The sequence below is a fragment of the Haplochromis burtoni genome, unplaced genomic scaffold (assembly GCF_018398535.1).
Source record: "Haplochromis burtoni strain Fernald_Lab_line unplaced genomic scaffold, NCSU_Asbu1 Contig_120, whole genome shotgun sequence".
Taxonomy (NCBI): Eukaryota; Metazoa; Chordata; class Actinopteri; order Cichliformes; family Cichlidae; genus Haplochromis; species Haplochromis burtoni.
In genome coordinates this window covers 1,770,451-1,795,018 of record NW_024582481.1, presented here as the reverse complement: position 1 = coordinate 1,795,018, position 24,568 = coordinate 1,770,451, and the positions used below count along the sequence as shown (strand labels likewise).

The 24,568-nt window shown below is 42.2% G+C and overlaps 1 protein-coding gene across 2 annotated transcripts in view; it reads left to right on the top strand.

Annotated features, from left to right (window-relative positions):
- The window catches only part of LOC102298991 (G patch domain-containing protein 8), a 38,939-nt gene extending 14,722 nt beyond the window's left edge, over positions 1 to 24,217 (top strand). For both annotated transcript variants that reach the window (XM_005934827.3, XM_005934826.3), the window contains exons 3-5: positions 8,138 to 8,275; positions 12,983 to 13,113; positions 13,973 to 24,217. In XM_005934827.3, the coding sequence (XP_005934889.1) occupies positions 8,138 to 8,275; positions 12,983 to 13,113; positions 13,973 to 17,957 (4,254 nt within the window). In that variant the 3' untranslated portion in view covers positions 17,958 to 24,217. The remainder of the gene's footprint in view (positions 1 to 8,137; positions 8,276 to 12,982; positions 13,114 to 13,972) is intronic.
- The last annotated feature ends 351 nt before the right edge of the window (positions 24,218 to 24,568 follow it).

Sequence of the window (24,568 nt, the reverse complement as noted above, 5' to 3'; positions counted from 1 at the left end):
CATCTCTGTGCTTGTCCTGCTAGACTATTAGAACGATTAGAGCACGCTGTAGGTATTGCAGGTACTGCACTGAAGTGGTTTAAATCATATATAACGAATAGACTTCAATTTATTCATGTAAATGGAGAGTCCTCTTCACACAATTATAGAGTTCTACAGGGTTCCATGCTAGGACCAATTCTGTTTACAATATACATGCTTCCCTTAGGCAGTATCATCAGAAGGCATAGCATACATTTTCACCGTTATGCAGATGACACACAACTTTGTCTATCCATGAAGCCAGATAACACAAACCAATTAGTTAAACTGCAGGAATGTCTTAAAGACATAAAGACGTGGATGGCCGCTAACTTTCTGCTTCTTAATTCAGATAAAACTGAGGTTATTGTACTCGGCCCTGAAAATCTTAGAAATATGGTTCCTAGTCAGATGCTTACTCTGGATGGCATTACCTTGGTTTCCAGTAACACTGTGAGGAATCTTGGAGTTGTTTTTGACCAGGACATGTGCTTCTATATTCAACTTCAATATTCCTTCAATATTGAACAATTATGTAGGACTGCTTTCTTCCATTTGCATAATATATTCAAAATGAGAAACATCCTGTCTCAGAGTGATGCTGAAAAACTAGTTCATGCATTTATTACTTCTAGGCTGGACTACTGTAATTCATTATTATCAGGAAGTCCTAAAAAGCCTCCCATTGATCCAAAATGCAGCAAGAGTACTGAAAGGTACGAGAAACAGAGAGCGCATTTCTCCTATATTGGCTTCTCTTCATTGGCTCCCTGTTAAATCCAGAATTTACAATCCTGCTCCTCCTATACAAGTCTTGAAAAATCTTACTGACCTTATACTACCCTATCCAATCACCCCATTAGAGCTCTTTGCTCTCAGACCACAGGCTTACTTGTGGTTCCTAGAGTATTTAAAAGTAGAATGGGAGGCAGAGGTTTTAGTTTTTAGGCGCGTCTTCTGTGGAACCAGTTTCTAGTTTGGATTCAGGAGACAGACGCCGTCTCTACTTTTAAGATTAGGCTTAAAACTTTCCTTTTTGATAAAGTATACAGTTAGGGCTGGATCAGGTAACCCTGAATTATCCCTAGTTACATCGCAACAGGTCTAGGCTGCTGGAGCATTCCAGTGATGCACTGAGTGCCTCTTCTTCAGTCACCTTTGTCATTCACTATGTGTTTATACACCTTTCTGTATTTAACTATTTGTTATATTCATCTCATAAATAATAACATATCATTGTTGGGGGGGTTTTCTGTTTTCTTTGTATTATTGTAGGGTGCTGTAAAATACTTACCCTACTTACTTACCTTACAATATAAAGTGCCTTTGTTGTCATTTTGCATTATATAAATTTCATGTGTAATTTGTCATACCTCAGCCTTTTCTCCTCGTTTCCCTTCCTTAAGAATGGGTTCATCCACCATCCACTGAGATCATTTCTGACGGTGTCAGATGGGCCAGATGCATCTCTCAGGTCCTGTGTCAGGTCTTTAATGGATTTTTTTTTGTTTCTGAAGGACATGATTTTCAGATACTGTTTATCTGCATTAGATATTTTTTTAGGCCTCTCACTTTTTCTTTTGTCCTCCCCTTTTCCAGTTTCCTCATTTTTTGTGCGTCTAGACAAAACAGAGGTTCATTGTTATTGTGAATATTACATCCAATGTGTAATTAAAACTGGAATTTTATCCTTTCCCATTTTTCCTCATTCAAAGTCCATAGAGAGACCATACAAATGTGTTGTATATATGCTATATGTGTGTAAATATTTACTGGACTGAAATAGCAACAATTAAAAATAAGAATCAGATTTAAGAGTAAACATAAATGTCCATGTCAGCTACAATGGATGCAAAGAAATTAAGGATTGAATCTATTCTTTGTTTCAGAAATGGCAACAAAGGGGGCAGGAGAAATAATCAAATAAAATCTCTCGCTATTATTTACTTATTCAGTTTGGTTTGTGCATGCAGCTCAGCTTAAAAGGTCAGAAGGAGCGGTAACAATTTGTTATACTTCACGGTACTCACTGATGATGTCATGGTGTAGAGGATTGTGCTTTAGATAGTTACAGTTTACACACACACACAAACAATGAAATATGGCACACCTGACAGAAGTTTACTGGAATACACATTGTGCTTTTATTTGCTGGAGTCTCACTTTGTGAAATATTTTTGCCATTCTACTTTCTCTTTAACAGAAGTTGCTGGTAGTTTGAGAGATTATGAAACTCACTGGTACTAAAACATCTGTCCTTTTGGCTGTGAAAAAGCCCTAATGACCATATGTATGGTCAACACATCTGTGATTTTGGCTGTGGTTATTCCATCTACTTGTTTTGGCCATACCTCTAACTGGCAGTAACGATCTGGAGTAAACAAAGATATACAAACACACGTACAAACAACATCAGACAGTTGCGCACAGACAAAAACACCGTAAAGCCTGGGCGTAGATTTTTCCACAGTAAATGGAAAAATGTTTGGGTAGCACAGAGCACGCAGGCATATTAAAGGCAGTCAAGGGAGATACATCGGGGCTGCAAATATCAGCTCATTAACGCTAAGCTATCCTGCTTGGCATGCATGTTTGTGCACAAAAATGTCTGCCACTGAGCTTTACAGGTCATTACAGTAATGAGTAATTTAGGCCTCGGGTCAACAACTGTCACCGGCTATCGAAAAAAATGCAGGAAATCTCACTGCGCTGCCAGGCACTCGCGCGAGTGTGAACGCATCTGACGGAAACACGTCACAGGAGCGCTTTAGACACAGGTAGAGAGAAAAAAAGAGTGGCAGATGAATGTAAATGATTTGAGAAAGCAGAGCGAAGCACAAGGCAAAAAAAACAAACTTGCTGAATTATTTTTAATTTCAATTCATTTTTTTTCTGTTCATTGCTGTTGCTAAGTTAGGGTGATAATTATAGCGGAAGATAATTAAAGATTTAATTGGGCTTGATAAAACTTTTGGAATTGTTTATTGAATTGTTCTCAAAACCAGAGGTAACAATTAGAAGTTCTGTAAAGTCACATGTCTGTTTGTCATAGTTTATGCTTCTCACCTCGTCTCCTTTTCTTCTCTTTACCGCTGAAACATCTAAAACCTCCAGAACAAACGAGAAGAAGGAAAAGATTTCAGCCAGTAAGAGAAAGAGAAAGAGCACTTTTGGATATCATGCTTCATATAGGCCATATACACATTTATGTGAATAACAAACAGGAGCATCAGCTGATAACAAAGTGATCAGTCCTTTTATATAAGTCAATTAAAAGAACAACAGCACATTATTGAAAAATTAAAATATACTCTCTAATAGTAAGATTAAGGCATCATCACAGACGGCATGCATAAGCGAAGCGGAATTAGCAATAAAGAGAAAACTGCTAATTGGCCTGTATTTTGTATGCTCTGTGTCTGCAGCTGCTCTGCGACGGTAAATTCTATAACAATAGTTTCTTCAAAGTTGGTCATACTCATCAAGTTTTTACCATATCTTTTCCTCCACCCCCTGCAGTAGAAGTTCTCTTCAGTGGAAGTTAATATATATGAACAGAGAGAATCTGTTTCTATCAGTTCTGTGCTACAAGGCTCGCTCTCTTGTCGTGGATTTATTATGCATGCACGAGTGTTGTTTCGCCCTATTTTTTGGATTTCACACTGAACCGGTATTGCGGTTAAAGCTCGTGTTGCAGTGCTGTTAACAATTATCACATCTGATCAGTTACATTCGAGTAGGTCCGAGCCAAAGTGCCTCATAATTTTGAGGAGATGCAAAATTTGCACTTGTTTTCCAATACTGTTCAAGTGCTCTCCACTCGGATTTGTATCTATTCCCGTTCATTTTTAAGCACACTGACGAATATACAGAGAGAGGGAGAGGCAGAAAATAAATAAAGTGAAAAAGTACATGAAATGCTTCCGAAATGTGCAGTAATACAATTACAATATTTTTATATCAACATCTCTGTGTTGGCTGTGTGTATATCTCAGGGTGTCATGTGGTAAGTGTAAACATATTGCTTTTTTTATTTGGCCATTCCACTTCTTTAGTCAAATAAAAAGGTGTTTCTTATCAAATTTAGTCTACAGTTTTAACTAGTGGGGCACAAAGTAGGTGCCAGCTTCAACAAATGCCAATATCCTGACCAAATGCCCAACTGGGTTATTAACAAATAATAACTATGTACAACATAACATCAAATAGCAACTTACAATAAAGCCTATTAGAGCTCAGTAGCACATGCTCACAATCTGAAACAGCTGGTGTTCTTAGTACACACCCTAAGCAGGGCCACCATTAGGGAGTTTTCCCACTAAAATGTCATTGCAGATTGGCGAGGGATAAAATCTGTGGTCTCCCTTTGGGCCCGGGTCCCCAAGCAGCTGTGAATAGGCACGCCTATTCACGAGACAGTGTGACTGGCTTCATCCCTTGATCCTTATCAAAAATGAATGTTTTTCCTTCGACCATGCTCCACTTGGAAACTTCCCTGGCAGTGAATTCATCATGTCCTTGGAGGAGGTCATGATCTCTCCGCATATGTCTCACCCAAACAACCACTTTTGTTTTACATTAGATCAAAGAAGCGAATGGCTCTCAAAATAATGTTACAGTATAGCTTTAATATAATGTCAGCGCAAAAGCCTGTAACCGTTCTTCATTCTATCACTGAGTTGAATCTACAAGAATGTTGTTCAATATTTAATTACAACTTACAAGAAAGTGACCAGTGAGGAGGGAGAAACAATTTAGCTCGGGGGCAGCAGGCAGGGAATGAGATTTTAATTCTTTATTATAATGCATTTGATTAAATCATAACAAACTGTCACGTCAGTCACACAGACAACAAATTGTAAACGACTACAGACTATTTCTCCCACTGTTTACCACGCCGAGCATAAAATGAAAGCTTCAAGTAAAGTGTTTTCAGCCCGAGTTTTCTTTGATTTTTCAGAATACATAACCACTCATACACTCTTACACAGACACCACATAAATTTGTTTTTGTGACTCAAAATATTTGACTATCCTATTGAAATTAGCTCAAGTGGCTTTCAAAGAGTCATATTTAAGTTATAATATATTTCAGAGATATGCCACCAACTCCATTTTGTATTTTTAAAGGGTCCTAATTATTCTGCAAGAAGTTTCTCATTATGGCCTGCATGGTTTGCTGCTGTAATTCAGCTCAGTCAGTGAAGTATCCTATAGCTGTCTTTAGCTGGAAATCTTATTAATTAATTACTTGAAAACCTCATAAATTCATCCAGCTTCCTCTTTGTCCTTGACATGGTTCCACCTGACTTCAATTCAATGTCAAGATGTAAGAGTTACATTATGACACTGATAAGCATATTATCATATGGTTCTTTGATTTCTGGTGCTGTTCAGCAGTCTTGAAGGTCAACTCAGAGATGAAGAATTTAAAAAACAAATGTAGTTACAGTTATTTAAAAATCATCTCCACAAGCCTCAGTGCAGCATGTTCACTGCTAATGAGCATTTTTTGATTTTATATACCATAGGAGTCATCAAAAAGAAAAAAAGGGGCAGTCTGAACTGTAATGATGGCAGTGAATCAGAAAAGGTGCTGCCACAGTTTAAATCTCTAGAACTCCCAGACGTTCCCAAAAGGATATTCATGTTTGGGGGCATTTTTCATGAATATATTGTATATCATTAGTTTGCAGTGCACATATTCTCAAATGCTGACAAACCACGTCTGTAAAACACTTTAAGCGTGACCTGTTCATTTCCACAGCAGCTCAAAGACATTAAACTGTGTGTCTGAAACTCTGGTCATGGTCCAAAACGACTCCTATTTGTGGCACAATTTCAGTTATAAAAAGGGATAAATTGGCACTTCTCCTACAAACTGTGGATAAGCGCAAAGAAAAAGAAAAAAAGCATGGAAGCTCACAGCTCTGCACAAACACTCACACGCATAATCATGCAAACAATCACTGTCCATTCAGGTCTGCAGATACATCAGTTGTGCTTATTCTGCAAACAGATTCATGCCAGTGAGGTAAATTGAGGTCTAGATTAATTTGGCACCGGTATATCAGGTTGACACATTATGTGTGACTGTGCATGCATAAGTGTGTGTATAAGAGGGGACTAACTATGTAGAGGTGTTTCTATAAGAGTGCCTATAGTGGAAACTTGTATGAGATGTGAACATTTCAACCAAATGAAAGCTAGCGCGCTTGATTTCAGCATTCAGAAGAAAAATGGGCAACCTCTTGCCAAGACGCTTCTGACATAAACAAATGGCCTCTGAGTTGGCCCACGCACGCACACTTAAGTGCACGTTTCGGCTATGATGTGTTCACACCTTTTCTCACATCTTTCTATGTATATTTTTCTCGTTGTTAAAAGTAATTATCCTGACAGAGTCAGAGAGGTGAGAAGAAAGGGTTTGGGAAAGGCAAGCGCACAGAAATATACAAAACCTCTCATGTACACACATCCACTGACATTCACTTACACGGTTCCTATGTAATCTTGCATAAGCCCTACAGTTGACCAATTCACAGCATTCATTATCTCAATCTTATCACACCGGCAGCGCTCAAATGAGCACTGCTCCGGGTGATTGGATCATTTTCTTGCAGTGACTTAAGCCCGCGAGGCAGATCAATACCATGCACTCTTGGAACGTCACAGGATCAATGTATATTAGTTACCTTTGTGTTGATTTTAGTATAGGAGAGTCCTACCACCCTGTCCTTCAGCCTCCCTTACCCTTCACACATACTGGATAAATTCCTGCACAGCCAGAGGAAGAGCAAGTTATTTTGCAGGTTAATGTATGTGAGTAGAGTACCTGGATGTAGCAAATAACGCTTAATGATGATTGTTACTGGCAATAATAACGCTGAGGTGCTTGTGAGAATCTGTATGTGTGTTTGTGATGCAGGCAGGGGTTATTTCTCCTCTTGCCTGCACTCTTATCCTCCCCTTCTTTTCCTCTCACCTCTGTTCCTGTGTGCAGGCATATTACGGAAACAAATTGGGGCCAATAGACTCTGTCACTGCCTGACCCGGGACTCAAACAGAAAAAAAGAGGATGCCAGAAAGGGAGAAAAAGGCAAATAGAGAGGATGAAAGGGAGTGGGGAGTGTGAAGTGAAAGAGAAGAAGAGTGATTTGAAGGAGGAGCATAAAAAGGAGGGACGGAATAAGTGCTACAAAAGAGAGGGAGCGAGAGATAGAAGATGGACAGAAGGAAAGGAAAGAAGCAGAGAGAGAGAGAAAGAAGTGACAACCTCAAATTAAATTCCCATCATGTCAGTGTAGAACAGAATTCAATAGTGTTTATTGGCAGCCCCTAGCCTCAGGGAAATTACATTCTGAAGCAGAGCATGGCATGAATGCACACACTCCTCAACACACACACACACAGTCACACACAAGGAAGCAAACACATCTATTGTACACAACACTGTGCATGTATTCAGACCATAAAAAAGGCCCTCTGGCTGATGTGAGCATGCAGACAAGCGATTTACTCCCTAAGGTCCGTGTGCCATTTGCATAGCGGTTGTGTATCTGTATCTCTATCCATGTGCTATTTACCTGCATGTCTCTGTGTGTATTTGTCTGTACAAAAAGTCCAAGTTGTGCGTTTCAGATGCTTAGGGGTTTTTTTTGTTTGGGGGGGGGGGTGTCATTTGTCAAACATCAGTTTCCTCACAGAGAGATTCAGACTATATGCCATTTTAGCACATACACAAGTTTCTATTATAGCGGCTGTATTAAACGTGTCCCCCGGCTCAAGTTGCCATGAGCACAGGGCTTTGTCCAGCCTCCAGCAGTGGCAGCAAAGGCAACATGCTTTAATGGCAAGCCGTTTAACAGTTTTATGCAGAGCACATGTGGAGGCTAATATTGCTGATTTCTCTGGGATGCAGATTTCCTCTAAATGGCTAACAATCTTCCATTCTCTTGATCCCCCCCTCCCCACTCCCTGACTCCTCTTGCTCTCTATCTCTACCTCTCTAACCCTTTATATCGCTGTCTGTTTATGCCTCTAGCTTGAGTCTTTCTCATTTCTCTTTCCCAATCCGTCCAACACGTTCACTCATTCTTCCCATCTCTTTCTCCAGGAATGCACGGAGAGGGCTTTGGGTTGCTCGGTGGAGGATCTGAAGGCTCTTTTCTACTGTGAGCTGTGTGACAAGCAGTACCTCAGACACCAGGAGTTTGACAACCACATCAACTCCTACGACCATGCACACAAACAGGTACACGAGATGCACACATACACACTGTGTAGGGACACAAAAACTAACACACAGGTTCTCTCTCTCTCTCTCTTTTTTTTTTCTTTTTAACCGTATTTTCTTGTAGAGTTTGGGTGTGTTAGTATTATGCGTTTTGATGGAAAGCTGCTTTACATGTCCATGTCAGTCTGCCCATTGGGCACAGTTTCTCACCAGGTAACAGTAGGAGTGTGACAACCGCATCATTTCTTACAAGCACACATACTGAGGTGGCACACTTCAACTTGAAGAAAGCACACAAGCAAACACAAACAGCCTATACGCACACACCTAGCACTCCAATTATATTTTAGATTTCCAGTTGAACAGGCTGATATAAAATTAAATAGCCCACATTGATCCAGCACAGGGTAATTGAAGTCGTAGCACCTAAAGCAAATATCCAAAGACGCTTTAATAAAAACAAGATAATAATAAAAAATGAGTCTCTAGTATAAATGCTATAGTAGAGTTAATAAAGTAACTGTGGTACTGTATATACTAGACATACACAGTAAATAAGAATTTTGCTACAACAAGTTTTATGTTTACAGATATTAATAAATGGGTCATTTTGTCTGACAATGTGCATTATAACTTTGCAAACTGGGGATGAATCAAAAAAGGTAATATTAATGGGAATTATTGGAAAGTTAAAAGTTATTCACAAAGCCTTTCTTACTGTGTGATGGCAAATAGGGACATTGTTATGACCCAATAGAGTTGTCAGTGATCTGACAAATGTTAGGAACTTTATCCAAGCAGCATGCAAAAACCGGGGCGAAGTCCAAAATTTTCTTATACTTTATCTTGTTTCAAAACTTCTAGATTTTCATGCAAAAAAAAAGGGCGGGGGGTCATTTATCTACCTATTGATTTTTATCTCAAAGAAGTCAGACTGTGCATTCTTTGAAATACTGTAGCTCAATAGCAATGCCAACAGATGAATACTCACTTATAGCACCTTTTGTAAATGATCACATTTCTAGTAAAAACTCTACTCGGTTTACAAGAAACACTCAATCGATTGCAATCCACACAGCACCATCACCACAGGCTAAACACGGAAAAAGTCACCAGCATCATCACTAATGGGGCAACTTTCACTGACTGACTGGCCGGGCCGCATAGCCGGGGTTTTCCCCTCGAAGCTGAGAGGTTTGCTGGATGAAGGTTTGAAGCAAAAACAGCATGTTGTTTATTTTCAGTTAACACATCAGAAGCTGTTCAAAATACATTTTTCAGATATAGTTTAGAGAAATATTTGCAGACAGTGAGGTTAAGATAACAAATATTGGAAAGTTCGGTGTTCTTGATGGTGTCTTAGTTTTTGTATGCAGCTGAGATTCTAGGTCTGTGTCTTTGGCTGGCTTTCATTGTGTTGCACATATCAGAAAATCCCCGATAACAGAAGTAACAGCACACTAATTTGGTAATTTGGAATCTAATGTCTCTGTGAACCAAATAGGGAGAATGATTTAGCAGAGCATTAAAAGCAAAGCAAATCTCCTAATTTTAGAAATAAGGTGATAATACAGTGTTTAGTATGAGTGCTTAAAAGGGTCTCCAGGAATTTCCAGGAAAATTTCAACATAGCTTCTGAGTTATTACTGCATGAAAAATAAAATGACTATTTTAAACAAATACAACACAGTATTGCAGATGTACACCAGGCTTGTAAGCCACAAATTCATGATAGAATAGTTCTTTTTTACCTCTAGGCCAAATCTCAGAGCTGTTGATTTGTATGTCACTGGTACATAAAAATGCATCTAAAATTCACTTTATTCCTCAGCTTGTACTTCCTTCAAAAAGAAAAATATTCAGTACCAAATAACACAGAGCTATTAGTCATAGCTTAAGTATGATTCCATTATTCCAGTTTGGACAAGATAAGGCCAATGGACCATTAGAAAAAGCCTCAGCAGCAGGTTTTCTTCTGCATTCTGCGTTCACATCCATTTTCATACACAACCTCCACTCTGGACTAACAAGCTGTAGGTTCTTCTGATAGCTCATTCTCCTACAGCTATCTGTTGTCTTTCCAAGGCGTACACTTGCACGTGCAAACATACAGACATGCACTTACCCGTGTACACACTCATCTTCAAATGCAGGCAATCTCTCAAACAAGCCAAGCCGCTTCCCACTTCTGAACACCCACACTATGTATCATGAAATAAACATTAAATAAGACTGTTCCTCCTCTGTCATTGTTCTTTGAAAATAAATTGAGGCAACTGCAGGCCAATGTTAATGCTTTGTTTTAGCCAGCGGCAGGCACATGAAACGAGCTGCATGAGGCACTGAGCTGACAGTAGCCACTGGCGCTGTAGGAACACACACGCGCGCACACACAAGTACAGAAATGCATGTACACTCTGCCCACAGAGCAGACAACAGATGAAATTCTAGCTGAAGACAGTTTCCCTGCAGGAGTATTGGCTTTGGAGAATGGAAGCTGATTGCGTTTGCTCTGTCTTCTTTCGCTGTCATCGATTCAGGGATAAACATGTCTGAATACAGGGCTTTATCAGCATTTACTGCTGATTACAGAAATTGCTCATTACAACAGAATTACACTCCCTTTTAAATAAAAGGCAATCAGCCCATTAGCATGGCCACTCAAATGCTACCTAAGAATACATCATCCTTCATTCTAGGGCCCTAGTGGATATGAATCAACTCTGACTCATCCATAGTTGCCTCAGCCTGAGCACTCCTTAACACATCTAAAGGAATATTGATCGAAGCTTTGACAGACGCATTGAGCTTCACAGCACATAGCAAGGCTTGCATGTTGGAGAGCAGGAACATCATTTCCTGCAGTTGGGGACATGACATCAACTTTGAAGACAAAAGTAGCCACTTTTAAAGTTGAAGTATGTCTGTCCTGTGTATTGAGCCAAACTGGTACTGTGTGCAATATTTGATTTGTCTCTAAATATAGTTTCAGGTCTGCCTGCAGTAGGACATGGTTTAAGAGAGAACAATAACCTGGAAGAGTGCAAATGCGGCAGGAAGCAGGAAGTATTTATCCTCATATATTTCATCTATTACAGACTGCTCTCTCTCTCTCAGGCATTGCCACTGACATTTACAGTACAACAACTCTTTTTTTATAGCACAATGCAGTGCAACAAATTTTTCATCCTTAGGCCTGCTGGCTCCATTCACAGTTGTTCATTATGAATGCCTCCGTGCTTGAACAAGATTAATATTTCCCATAGAATACCATTGGCATCACAACGACTCAGGGCTTTTTGATGTACACTAGCATATGATTGCTCACATCTGCAGACATTCCACAAGAACTTAGATAGTGTCTTTAAGGAATACGAACCGCATGAGTGTTGATTCTATGGTATATACCTAATGCTGTCTTCAGTGAGCTGACATATGGATGCTAAGCATTGAGTGATAATGTAAAAAGACACCAGCTTGTGCAAGACTCAGCTGGGATTAACCTGAAAACTGTCCGCTCCTGCACAGCATCTGGGTGTGAAAGAGAGTGACTGTATAAATAAATCTGATGCGTAAGAGGCTAATCTGATGCATGCGTGCGTGTGTGCATGTGTGTGTTTGAGTGTGACACATATTGCGTGGATGGATAAGATAATGGTATAACATAATCTAAAAATGAGTGCGGTGTAATCCTGTCGCAACTTGCACTACAGGATAAGAGTATATATTGTAAACAACAAATCTTGGATGCGTAAGCTATGGAGCAGCTGAGATTATGAGAATATGTGATTCAATAAAAAGGGGAAATAGGATGGATGGTGGTGCACAATACTGCAGCTATCCCCAAACTCCCGAGTCCCTCCTTACCCTTCAGACATGCACAGACAAAAAGAAAGACACCAGCATCCGTGCACATATACCTGCCAAGCATGGATAAAGAAGGGATTAAAGTGTGTCAGAAAATGGAAACTGGAGAGAGGCGCATGAATCATTGTTTCCCCAAGAGAACTGGTGCACCTATGGCTATAGACATATAAGTTCATATAAATACACACATGTGTAAAGCTGAACTAATTAATAATTATCCTGTAATATAATGGAGGTAAAGACCAACCAGTTTGCTTACAAAGTGCCCACAGACACACACAACACAAAAAGCAGTCTAGAAGAAAATGTCAGGCCTTTACAGCATTTAATCTTGTGCCTTTGTGTTTGGTAGTGTGTCATTCTAACATCATCAAACAAAATGTCTTCTTCCCTGTTTCATAGATTCAAAAGTACCTCTATTTGAGCTGTGATAACTAATAAACTGAATCTATGGCACACAGTAGGACTGAAGGGCGCTAACCAAAATGAAAAATGTCGCTCTAATGGTTCAGAAAGAGCAGCAGCATCATGAAACTGCCTATTCCGCTCATCTCAACCACACATGTAATCTACTATTCACTAGTTTTGGTGTTTGGTTTCAAGCTGTGTGTTGAAGGAAGGGTCCTTTCTTGAAGACTGAATGGAGTTAATTGGACATGAGGTTTGGAGGAGAACATCTGCAAACACTGCTGACTGATGTGTATGATCTGAAAGACAGCTGCCTGCAGAGAGCTTCCTAAAACTAACTCTTTCTTACTTCTCCTCTTTCTCCCACCCTTGCATCTCCGCTCTCCGTCCACATATGGATTCTGTCCCTCTCTCCATCCCTCTTTATTTCTTTCTTGCCATTTCCTGCAGAGGCTGAAGGAGCTCAAGCACAGAGAGTTTGCTCGTAACGTAGCCTCAAAATCATGGAAGGACCAGCGCAAGCAGGAGAAGGCTCTTCGGCGTCTGCACCAGCTCGCACAGCTGCAACAGGAAACTCAGCGGTGAGTGGGAGGAGTGTGTATTCGTGCATGTGGCAGCATGCGTGTAATGAGACCAGGGGCAAGAGTCCTGGGGGAGGGGGTCAGAGTGCGTCACATCCAGTCAACAATTCGTAGGTTTGATGGATGCGTCCACAGATGTGAGAGCGCTCAGCTGGCTTAGCTAGGCCACAGGTCCACAGGTGAAGTAAATATATCATGAAGACACACTCTTGCTGACACTCGGAGCATCTGATTCATTTGTAGGTGGAGGACATGAGGTTTTAGTGAAAAATTAGCAGCAGAATAACCATGAGTAAATAAAATGAGCAAAGTGAATTGTGAGAGGAAACTTGCTTCCCGCCTTGCTCACCTAAAGCAATCAAAACAACTAATACAATAAGACAATACATCATGCAATAATCAACTTGATTGCAACTATTCCCTGTGCAATTAAATGTGTTTCCTATAATCAGGTAGCAATATGTGAACAGCATTACTGTGACTACCAATAGAACGCACCTTTCCTTTCCTTCTCTTCTTGCTTTCTTTCTTTTTCCTTGTTAGGTTATAAAGATAGAGTCTATACTAAAAATTTAGGTCCCTTTCCTTTTTATATACTCTGCCATCTATTAGTCTAAAACTCTATCGATTTCCATATTATTCAAACAATTAATGTTTTCATGACTGCATTAAATTTAAGAGTAAGTGTCGTAACAGCAGCTTTGAGCTGTGGTAGAAAAGTTTGCATTGTTGCATAACCTCACCCAAAAACGATGCCACAGTAAGTGGCTTTGTGTAAATCTAGAGTGATGCCAGGAAAACTTAGACAAGTATTATCAGCTAAAGTCACATATGCTTGTCCTATCACATCTCGTTGCAGAGTCCAAAGAAGGACCTATGGCCTAAGACGCACAGTCAGAGCTGTGAGTCAGAAGCGTGATAAAGATGTGACACAAAGAGACCGCAGCCCTAAGGACAGACCTGAACCCTTGTGCCAGCCCCAGCGATCCACTTCTACACAGCCCAGGACAACTACTGTCAGCTACCCGTCAGAAAATCTGTGCAACTCTGTTTCCCAAGTACCACCGGCCACTGCTCTAGCAGAATCCCCACTAGTGACTGAGACAGCCGATACAAACACTCCTGCAGTGAGCCCCCAGTCTTGCCACAGCCTGTATCCTCAGCTGCCTCTCTCTTCACAGGGGAGAGTGGGAGGCAGACTTGGAGTATCCTTCTGTTTCTCACGCAGGGGGCCTAGGCTGGAGCCTTCTGCCTCTGTTTTTTCAGACCTGGAGGAGGAGGAGAGAGAGAAGAGGGAACAAATGAAAGAAAGGATAAGGGGAATAATTGAAGATATTGACAGGGAAATTGGGGTAGCAGATGAGAGGAAACACAGCGCAAGTGAAAAAAAGGATAAATCTGGCACTGACAGTGTCTTACCAAGTGACATGCACCCGTTCCCAAGAGAGGCCATAAAGGAGGAGGAACAGATTGAAAAAAGAGACTTAGTAAAAGAACACTTTCCTATTTCCACATCAGCACCTGATAATCAGAGTCATGATTCGCTGTTCTCAGCGTCTCAGGTGACCGTATGGGGCATAGGATCAGCAGTAGCACACACGGATACCAAACACACAGAAGGCAAGTCAGAGGAAAAGCAAGAAACGGAGAGCGAGCGGGAGGCGAGTCAGGATGTGTGTGTGCTCGGGAAGGATGGCTCTACCCGTCTGAGATGGCCTGTCAGTTTGCTTAAGTTCACCAAGTCTCAACCACACATCTCCTACAGCTGCAACCCGCTCTGCTTGAACCTTCAACGGCCAGAAAAAGTCGCAGAGGATCTGAAGGACTCACAACAAAATCAGTTGTGTTCCCTTTCAGATGAATCAAAACTACGTGTACCAGCTATTCTTAAACCAGACACTCAATCGTGTTTACAAAGACAGATAAGACAAGAGTTGAGAGCACACGGGGAGAAAAAAGCTGCGGAAATTTTCAAAGCAGAGCAACATATCGATGTGGAGACAGAAGCACACCTGTTCCTAAAGAACAAAAACCTTTTATCATCAGAAAGAAGACCAGAAAAAGAACGATGCATGCTAAGTATGGAGAACTGCATGCGGGCAGCTCCCCATCCATTTGACCCCACTCATAGTGACAGCTCTGACACAAACTTCCAGAATCCTCTGGGAGGCAGATTAGAGGGTGCGAGAGGGATCAGGGAGAAAGCCATCACAGCCCTGAGCTGTAAATTAGAGTCTGTCACCCAGCCTGGCACACAGGAGATGTGCATCAGTCCATCCAGGTGTGAGTGTGGGAGTGAGACAATGTGCAAGTGTGCCAGTGCTCCACAGCCGTATGTGGGTGTCTCTGAAGTATCACAAAAAAAGAGGAAAGCCAGCACAAAGAAACACAAGCTGGGGAAGAGAAAGATGGCTGAGAAGGAAAAAACTTCAGACAAGCGCCAATCAGCAAGGTGCAAAGTGAGGAGTGTTATCTCTACAGTCTCCACTGGAAGAGAGAGGAGAGGAGAAACTGGAGGGAGATGGGGAAAGAAAAGGAGGCAAAGAGAGACGAGGATGAGGAAGGTGGGGGGAGCAGGGAGCAGCTGTCTCCTGGGGAGATGTGAGGCTGAGCCAGTATCTGTCTCTGTCAGGAAGAGGAGGCCTCATAGGAGCCACAGCACTGAATGCCAGTCACAGCCAGACAGAGAGCAGGCAGAACACTCCAGCGTCTACTCCCATCTCAGCAGACACACAGCAGACCGAGACACCGAGAAGGAGGGAAAGCGAGACGGAGATGCGGCGACTTTTCCCTGGCGGTCTCACTTCTCCTTACATTCCTTCTCACCAGGATGTAACTCAAAGCTGTTTTGGGAAAGGGGTCACCATAGCAACCCCAGGAGTTTCATTGACTGCTGTTACCCTGACAACAGCTGCTGTAACAGCTCGATGAAAAAGCGAAAACTCCTCCAAGGGGACAGGAAATTCATTCATAGTAAGAGGAAGAGTTTGAGGCATCGTGAATTCTGGGAGGAGAGGGGGAGGGAAACACAAGGGCATTCAGGTGGCCGAGACAGAGGCCTGACTTCAGGTACAGAAGAGTGGGAGTGGATGAGAGGGGCCTGTCCTGGAGGTAGTGAGGAGGTGAGGTCAAGGACTGGGTGGAGCTCGAGGAGCAGAGCAGTGGAGTGGGATAAGGCTGCAAGGTTTAGCCCCAGTCCTAAGCGCTGGGGCAAAAGGCGCAGACATCTTAGCACTGAAGATGTCGACTGGGATAGATGGACATGGGGCAGCAGTGACAGCTGGGAAGACAGGGGGACACACAGGTCCACATCAGGCTCCAGGACAGGAGCTGACAGCAGAGACAGCCCGGGCGGTGCAAGGATATGTGCAGGCACCAGACGCTCAAGTTCAACACACTTCTCGAGCCCTGAGTGGTGGACAAGCAGACAGACGTACAGCTGCCAGAGTGTGATCAACACACAGGACAGCAGATGCCACAGCCCACGCTCTTGCAGCCCTTGTAGCAGCACCAACATGTCTGAGCTGAGCTGGGAGTGGAGCAGGAGTAGCACCTGCTCAGGAGTCACTATGGATGGGTTGACAGTTAGCTCCTGCAAGACGTCCTCGGGGGCTGCAGAGGCCAGTCAGCAGGCAAAAAAGCAGAGCAGCCTCACGTCCATTTCATCTGCTCTCTCCTCGAGCCCGTTCACACATTCATCTCCCAACAGATCCACTTTTTCACCGACAGTTCCAAGTGTCAACACACATAATTGTGACCGAAGTCTTTCACAGCTAAAGGATTCACAGTCTAGCCAAGGGCCCTCTGCCTCTGTCAACATGAGGGGCCCAGGCGCAACCCTTTCAGCTTTATCCCCCAGTAAGTTACTGCTACAAAAACCATCTAGGTTGCTTCTGCCCCTTATAGGAAAACTACCTGCAATTCAGCGAAAGGCTCAGAAGAAAAAGGGGCTGCTTGAGAAGAGTCAGGAGAAGGAGAGAGAAGAGGAAGAGGAAGCTAAGAGTTGTGGCACAGATCCTGGAGCAACCACTGACAGTCAGAAATGTTCTCCAGTTGGGTCAAATCCCAGCAGCATGCCAAATGCCTGCCCATCACAGATTAGAACTGACGATGAACAGACAGGTGGAGAGACAGCTCCGCCGATCAGCTTTACCGCTGAAGAGATGGACAAATATCGTCTCCTGCAAGAGCAGGCAAGAGAGCACATGCAGAAAGTCCTGGAAAACATACAAGAAAACACAGACAAAAGCACGCAGGCAAACTACACACACAACCTGCAGACAGAGAACTGTGGGAATTCAGAGGAGCAATACTCATCTCCGCAGCCTCAAGCCCAGTTAATTCACACAGACACGATGCATAAGCAAGTACACCACACCCTCCAGGTCAGTCTCCCACTTCCACACGTCAACCCACAAGAGAACTTTAGTCAGCCCATAGCTCTGGGTGTCCCAAACCTCACCCCACTCGCACCATCTTCCCCTCTCTCGAATCTCCATCACATCATTTTACAGCACACAGGCCTATCCATGCCCCCTCACTCTTCCTCGACTTCCAGCTCACCCCCCTCTCCTGCCATCCACCCACAGCCAGTTCCACTTCCTCACCCCCTCACCCCTCGCCACCCTTCCCTCCCTCATCATCTTCACTTCGCCCCTTTCTCCATCTCCTCCCTGTTTCCCTCCATCCTGCTATCACATCCTCCCACCCTTCTCCTTCCCCAGTCGCCCACTTTCCACGCAACCCCAATCTCTCCACTCTCCCCAGTAGCTCTGCAACCTTTGAATCCACAGCCTATCATGGACAGATCGTGGCCAGTGAAGTTTCAACAGAAGGCGTTATGATTTTGAGAGTGGGTGCCGTGTTTATTAATCTTTCTTGGCAGCACTGGCTTGTGGGAGAGAGAAAAGAGGAATGTATGGTTTGAAGAAAGGCCTGCTATTTGAAATCGGGATGTGTCAGTGCTTTTAGTAGTATCAACTCCAACTCTTATTGCACATATGCCTTCAGACACAGATACACACCAAGACACACATGCTCGTTCGCATGCATACACACAAACAGCCAAACTATTGACTGTTTTCAAATGAGAATTTGTTTCTCCATTTAGCCTTTGCTGTGTTTAAACAGACAGTGAAAGAACAGACTTTGATCCCTTGCTTTTTCCATCATTCCTCATTCACAAGCAAAATAAAGAGAAAGGTGCACCTGCTATTCAAAGACAAGCTAAGCTTGTGTCATCTTCTCTCTTTCCTTCTGAACCACAGACAGACCAGCTGCCTTTTGAAGTATCCTTCATGCCAGGGACAGAGACAGTGATAATACTCTCCCCTTATCTCCATTTCATACAGGTTATCTGAGTTAGAGAGTGACTTTCAGCTAACATAAATAACGCTCCAGTGGCCGGTGAATATGGCAAAGACATTTTAACCTTCTTGTGGACTGTATGTGCGGGTGTAAGGTAATTCTGATGACACACACTCATTCACAGCAGGAAGAACAACATCTAATTTCCATATCTGACACGTGTAAAGACCTGCTTTCTCTCTATAGTGTAAATATTCTGACAGTATATGATAATATTAGAATGATGAGAAACACCAAAATAAAATGTGAATTTAACCTTGACCAGTAGTACAATGCTTACCCCACACTCCATGGCTTCAGTGGTAGACCTTTTACACAACCTTCCATGTGTGACATTAAAAACTGTTTTTTTTCCTCCATGAAGCATTTAACAAATCAGTTTGTAAGACAGAAATGAATGAATCTGATAAGTTACAATAAAGCGTGAGTGAAAATAAATGGGCTTTCATGCTTTTTTTTTTCCTCCCCCGTCTTATTCTTGTTGATGAAGTCCAAATTAAGAATTAATACTGCATGGTTTTTCTGCAGTGGTTACATCTTTCATGCAAGCCTTTGTCAAAGAGCGCACATGGATGATTTTAAAATGGTACAAAATTATTAGATTTTTATTCTATCATAATGTTTTTTAGAAATGCAGCAATTTGTTGATTTGGAAAGCAGTTACTGTGTGTCCTGACCATCCCAGAGGCACGAAAGAAAAACTAATTGTGACTCTTTTGTCAGCCGTAGAAGAAGACTCGAAACATTCTGTACATCTTATTATCCTTTACAATTTTTTAAAGATCTGTTTATTCTTTAACCAAATTTCACCATCTAGCTGTTTCAAAACAACACTTTTTAAAAGTGTATATAGAAGAAAAAACTTATTTAATCACTAAAAACAAGAATAAACACACACACACACACACACACACACACACACACAGATGACTTTCTTACATATCTCGCCAAGGGTTATGGATGCTGGTAACTGTTGCTATGTATTCAAGCCTGGTGATTGGTGATGTGTCAAAGCTGCTTGCCAAATAGTTGATCACTGCAGCGGCCGGCACTCGGGGAGCAGAACACAGAAGAGAACAGAGCGGTATCCAGATGGTCTATGGGCTTAGACTACCCAGAGCGCTTTGAGAGATTGGATTGATTTGCCCTCCGTGATATCAGTGAACACAGCCCAACACATGAGGGGGGCTTCAGCAAGGGGTGACATAAATACAGGCTCAAAAGCAATACACAAAATGTACACTTTCTGTCCTGAAGCGTTGGCTACAAATACGTCATCTCTTGCAGAGATTCGGTAATTAGAGCACGGGTCTGCTTTCTCCTCCCTGTGACCCTTGAGCCTGTGTGTAAAGCGCGCGAATTTGGGAGAAACAGAAACCGAGAATCCCTATCTCTCTCCACAGGACCGGAGATCAAACAGACTGTGTGAAATATAGAGCAGCAATAATTAGCAGCTGTTACAGCATCAAACCTTTCTATCGCTACCTCTCCCTCTCTGACACGCACACTCACTATTACCCCATTCTTTCCCAGAGTTTAATTTGGAGACACTCAAATGTGCTGCAACTTCTGCGTCCTCAAATGCTGATAATCACAGAGATCATATAAAAGCAAACTGCTCCAGTTCATAACTCTGACTCTCTAATGGGGAAATCCATGAAAACAGTCACACACAAAAGAACCTAAGAGGTGGAGATTGAACGCTAAACACAGCGTGTCATTTCAAAAGCCTATTTATCCATGAATAGCGAGGCAATAGCGGAATCTTCACATTATTATATCACTAGATTTTTAGGCTCCCACGCACACACTTATCCAAACTGGGGTCACATGAAAATTAGCAATCGCAATATCACTGTACTTTCTGTCAGTGACTGATTAAACCATTACCTAAGCCCCAAGATTCGCCCCCTGGTGTGTACATGTTTTGCTGCTGTGTGAGCACACACACACACACACACACACACACTCAGGAGTGTGAGTTGATTTATGATGGAGAGGAAGCGGTTTCTTCAGTCAATCGCTTCTGAGAATTAATGAGGAATAAAAACTAAAGCTGGCACTCGGTCAAAATACACCAGCAGTCACAGAGAGCTCACTGCTGAGGCAGGGTCGCCTCTATTGGCACCGCATTTGATTGTTAGATTGCGGGTAGGCTATAGATTGCACTGAGCAAAAAGAGCCCCTTACGGCTACTGAAATGCTCCATCGACCTAAATTGCAGTGTTGTATAAATGAGACACTTCCCCGTCTCTTGCTCGCTTCCTTTCTTTCCCTTTTTTGCGATCTCGCCTCCTACCCTTCTCTTTGATTCAACCAGGTCAGTGGGGCTGCCTTCAGCTCCCCCGGCTGTTCTCTGACTGTGCAGAAGGAAAGGCACCATTACACTTTGTCATCTCAATTCCCTTCATTCAGACCATATCTTTTACATGTTTGAATGCTGTTGTACTGCACAGACCTTTGCAGCGCAATGTGCTTTTGTGGTGTTATTATTACAGCGCCCTTCCTATTCCTCTTCCCCCCACAGTGACATTCATTAAAAGTTTTCCTTGTGCTGTAAAAGAGACTGTAATACAGTTTCTCTCCAATTTTCCCTCTTTTTACTGGATCTCTGTACACTCCTAGGTGTAGGTGTTATACTAACAGCAAGGGTATTATTCTAACTGTTTTATTCAACCACCAAATGACACTGAAGCAAAAAGGAAAATAATGTAAAAAAAAAGAAGAAGAAGAGGGTAGAAATTCTCTTTTTCGTGAGTTGAATAGCGAGATGATCCTTTAATCACATATTTTATCATATAGGACTCTGAATTTTCTGTGATTTTGATGCATCACCTTGTTAGCTTTTGTGAGCTTTTGAACTTCCATAAAAGAGTACACTTCAAAGAGTAATCTGTCACCACTGATGCATAAGAGATACTGCTCAGACAGGTGTAATATATGGAAAGCTAAGCGGATCCAGGCTGTTTAGAGCTTTTACATCAAAAACGTTGCATTACTGTGTATAATTCTGAACCACGTAAAGCCAATTTATCATAGAGATTGCTAGTCTATTTTTTTGTGTTATTTCAATTATTTACTTTTTGCTTGGCTTTCTCGTTGAGTCAAAACTTGTTTGCGTAAGACTTGTATTATGTGGAAATGACTATGTGAATTTTGGTCTACAATGGATTTAAGGATTAGGGAAGGTGGTGGGCTAAGCGATACTCTAACATGTGGCACAGTCCCCCAAGGACATGACACTGTCAGCACATTGCTTACACTCATCTGCACACATACACACACACACATATACACAGAGAGGTATAATAGGGTATAATTTTGGGGGCTGTAATAGTGAGATGTGATGCTCGGTGGTAAGACAGCATGCCTAATTCCTCGGTTATGTTATCTCTGAGAGACAGATGTTCCCACCAAAGATTACTATGCACACACACACAAACTGCGAGCGTGCAGAGATGCACAAACCCATTCAATCCTCAGACAATAGCAGCAGTGGGAAGAGTCTAAAATAGCCATATTGACCAAAAACACAGATCAATGATGAAGATGACTTTTCTGAGAGTTATTTACGAGAGTTTCTCCAGAAAACTAATGAGGAAAAAAACCCCTCAAAGTTTTCCCTCAACAAATCTTACATTTAAGAGTCAAATAAATCATAACGGACATAACCTTGCGCCTCACTGAATATTTTAATGATCACACGAGTCCCACAAAGCTGTGGGGTTTGTGTGTCAATTCATCAGCAGGGTTTTCCAGGCCGTGCACACAGTTCATCTATTAGGAAACTGTTCTATAGGCGAAATGGTTTCACAGCAGAGGATAAAGGTCAATGTATTCATGGCTGTCAGGAAAACCCTTTGGTTAGATAACATCACTTGCATTACGTTGTTAATTCACAATTTGGATGCACAGCCACAGCGTTAAGAACATGATGGGGATGAAGGACCCACAGTTCCTGTCAATCCTAAAGTCAGTCGAGACGATTTTGTCCGGTCGTCTTTGTCCTGCTTATCTGATTTTCTGTCGCCTCCTAGGCTCTTGCTTAGCATCCCAGAATATCCATGAGCCTCTCCAGCATCCCGAGTGCCCAAGACTCAAAAAGAGCAAAAAAAACAGCAGCTTTGAAAGGGTGAACAAATTGCTTGTATACCCTAAACCAAATATGAGTGCTTAAGCGTGACTTCAAGGGGACAGTTTACATAAATGAACATGTGAATGTGCGTATAAACAGTCAAACTACCTCTCAAACTCTTTTCTCCTCTGAGCTTTGATCCCCCTCCTCCTGCTTCCGTTTAACTGGTTTCAGCATTAAGTCTCCAGATTCTGATAATTTCCCCCTTAATCCCTTCAGAGGAGCACCCTGCTTAACTCTCTAATTAAGTCAACGACACATTCACCAGCACAGCATAAACAGCACACGCACACAGCTAGGAGTGTCTAGCGATCTGATGCACGGACAACTGGTGGTTCCTGGATTGGGGAGTTTGTGTGTGTGTGAGAGAGAGCGAATGAGTGTTTGTGTGACTGTATTTCAATGATTAAGTCCCAATCAGGAGGTTGTTATGACAACACATGCATTTTTAAGCTGTTAATCCAGGATTATTCTCCCCTCCGCTCATCTCATTACCGTCGATTATTAAATAAAATAAAAAAAAGAAAGAAAGAAAGAAAGAAAAAAACCCACATACAAATGCACACAGACACACACCCTAATTATGGACTGGTTTCTCTGGAGATTGGAGACCTTTGCACTGTGTGTTCAAAGACATTTTTGCACACAGGTAAAAACAACTTACTGCATCTCAGACATTACCTATATACACAATGAAGCAATCACACTTCATAGATAAAAAGGCATGGCCATATATTAATAGAAGTATGATTATTACTGTATTTTTGGCACACTCAGAGACCAATTCTGGCCTTTCAGAGAGGAATTTCCAGCCAGAGCTGGAAAGAAAGCAAGCAAACAGTGAGTGTCCTTTACCGGTGATTGAATGTGTGTCCTTGTGTAGAATCTGCACACCCCTCTCTCAGCGAGAGAAAGTATTCCTGCGGTGCTGAAGCTGATGCACAGGTGAGAGAATGGCCAAGGATTTTGAGATCACCTAAGGCTTTGTGCCGACTATGGCCCACTCACACTAGGTCAGCTCAGAATAACCAGAAAGGGCTGACCGCCAGTGCTCACTCGCCCCTGGAGTCATTAATCACACCACACCACAAATGAGCCGCATGGACGGACACACACACACGCACAGAAAAAAAACACACACACAGTGGAGCTTGTTTTAATTATAAAAGGCAAATGCTAGATGACAGCATCGCTCCAGGTAGTCATTCCTCAAGGCCTGCACTGGTACATTACCATGTACCAAACATCACAGACATTGAATATTTCTGAGCAAAGCCCAGTCCACAAATAACAACACATCAGATCACATTAAGCTACGATAATCTGCTGCATATACAAATACACACACAGCATTATATCTGTAACTTTTCTCCTGAGCTGTATTTTATGCTCCTTAAACACTAACGCACACTATCAACTCACACTATCTGAACCCCCGCATTCCCAAACAGACCTCTCAGCTTGCAGTCGGGTCACTATCGGGATCGGGATCTCAGATAACGTTCCCATTTACCGGTTATGAAATTCTTCAAAGGGGCCGTGCAGCAGCGAAAGCCTGTGGTGTGTCATGTTTGTTAACAGGCATGGTGCATGGAGAAATACTCCGTGGAGGTTGTGAGTTGGTGAATGTCTGTCGCATGGAGCAGTCCCTCCTGCTAAAGGCATCTAGGGAGAAAAACTCGACACGCACCAAAAATATATCAAAGCGCAAAAGTCACAGCTCATACACCTACATAGAGACACGCATTCTCTATGCTAAAAAAATCAAATCAAACAGATGCTTAAAACTGAGGCAGCTAAGAGACGCCGACTGACTGCCTGCATGTTTGAAAGGCAACAAAAGGATAATACGATGTTGCAGTGTGGAAAAACTCTATCCAAATTTTTCATACATTAGCTTTCAAACATGTCATCATCTAGTTAACTGCCATGTTGTGAATGTTTCACACTTTG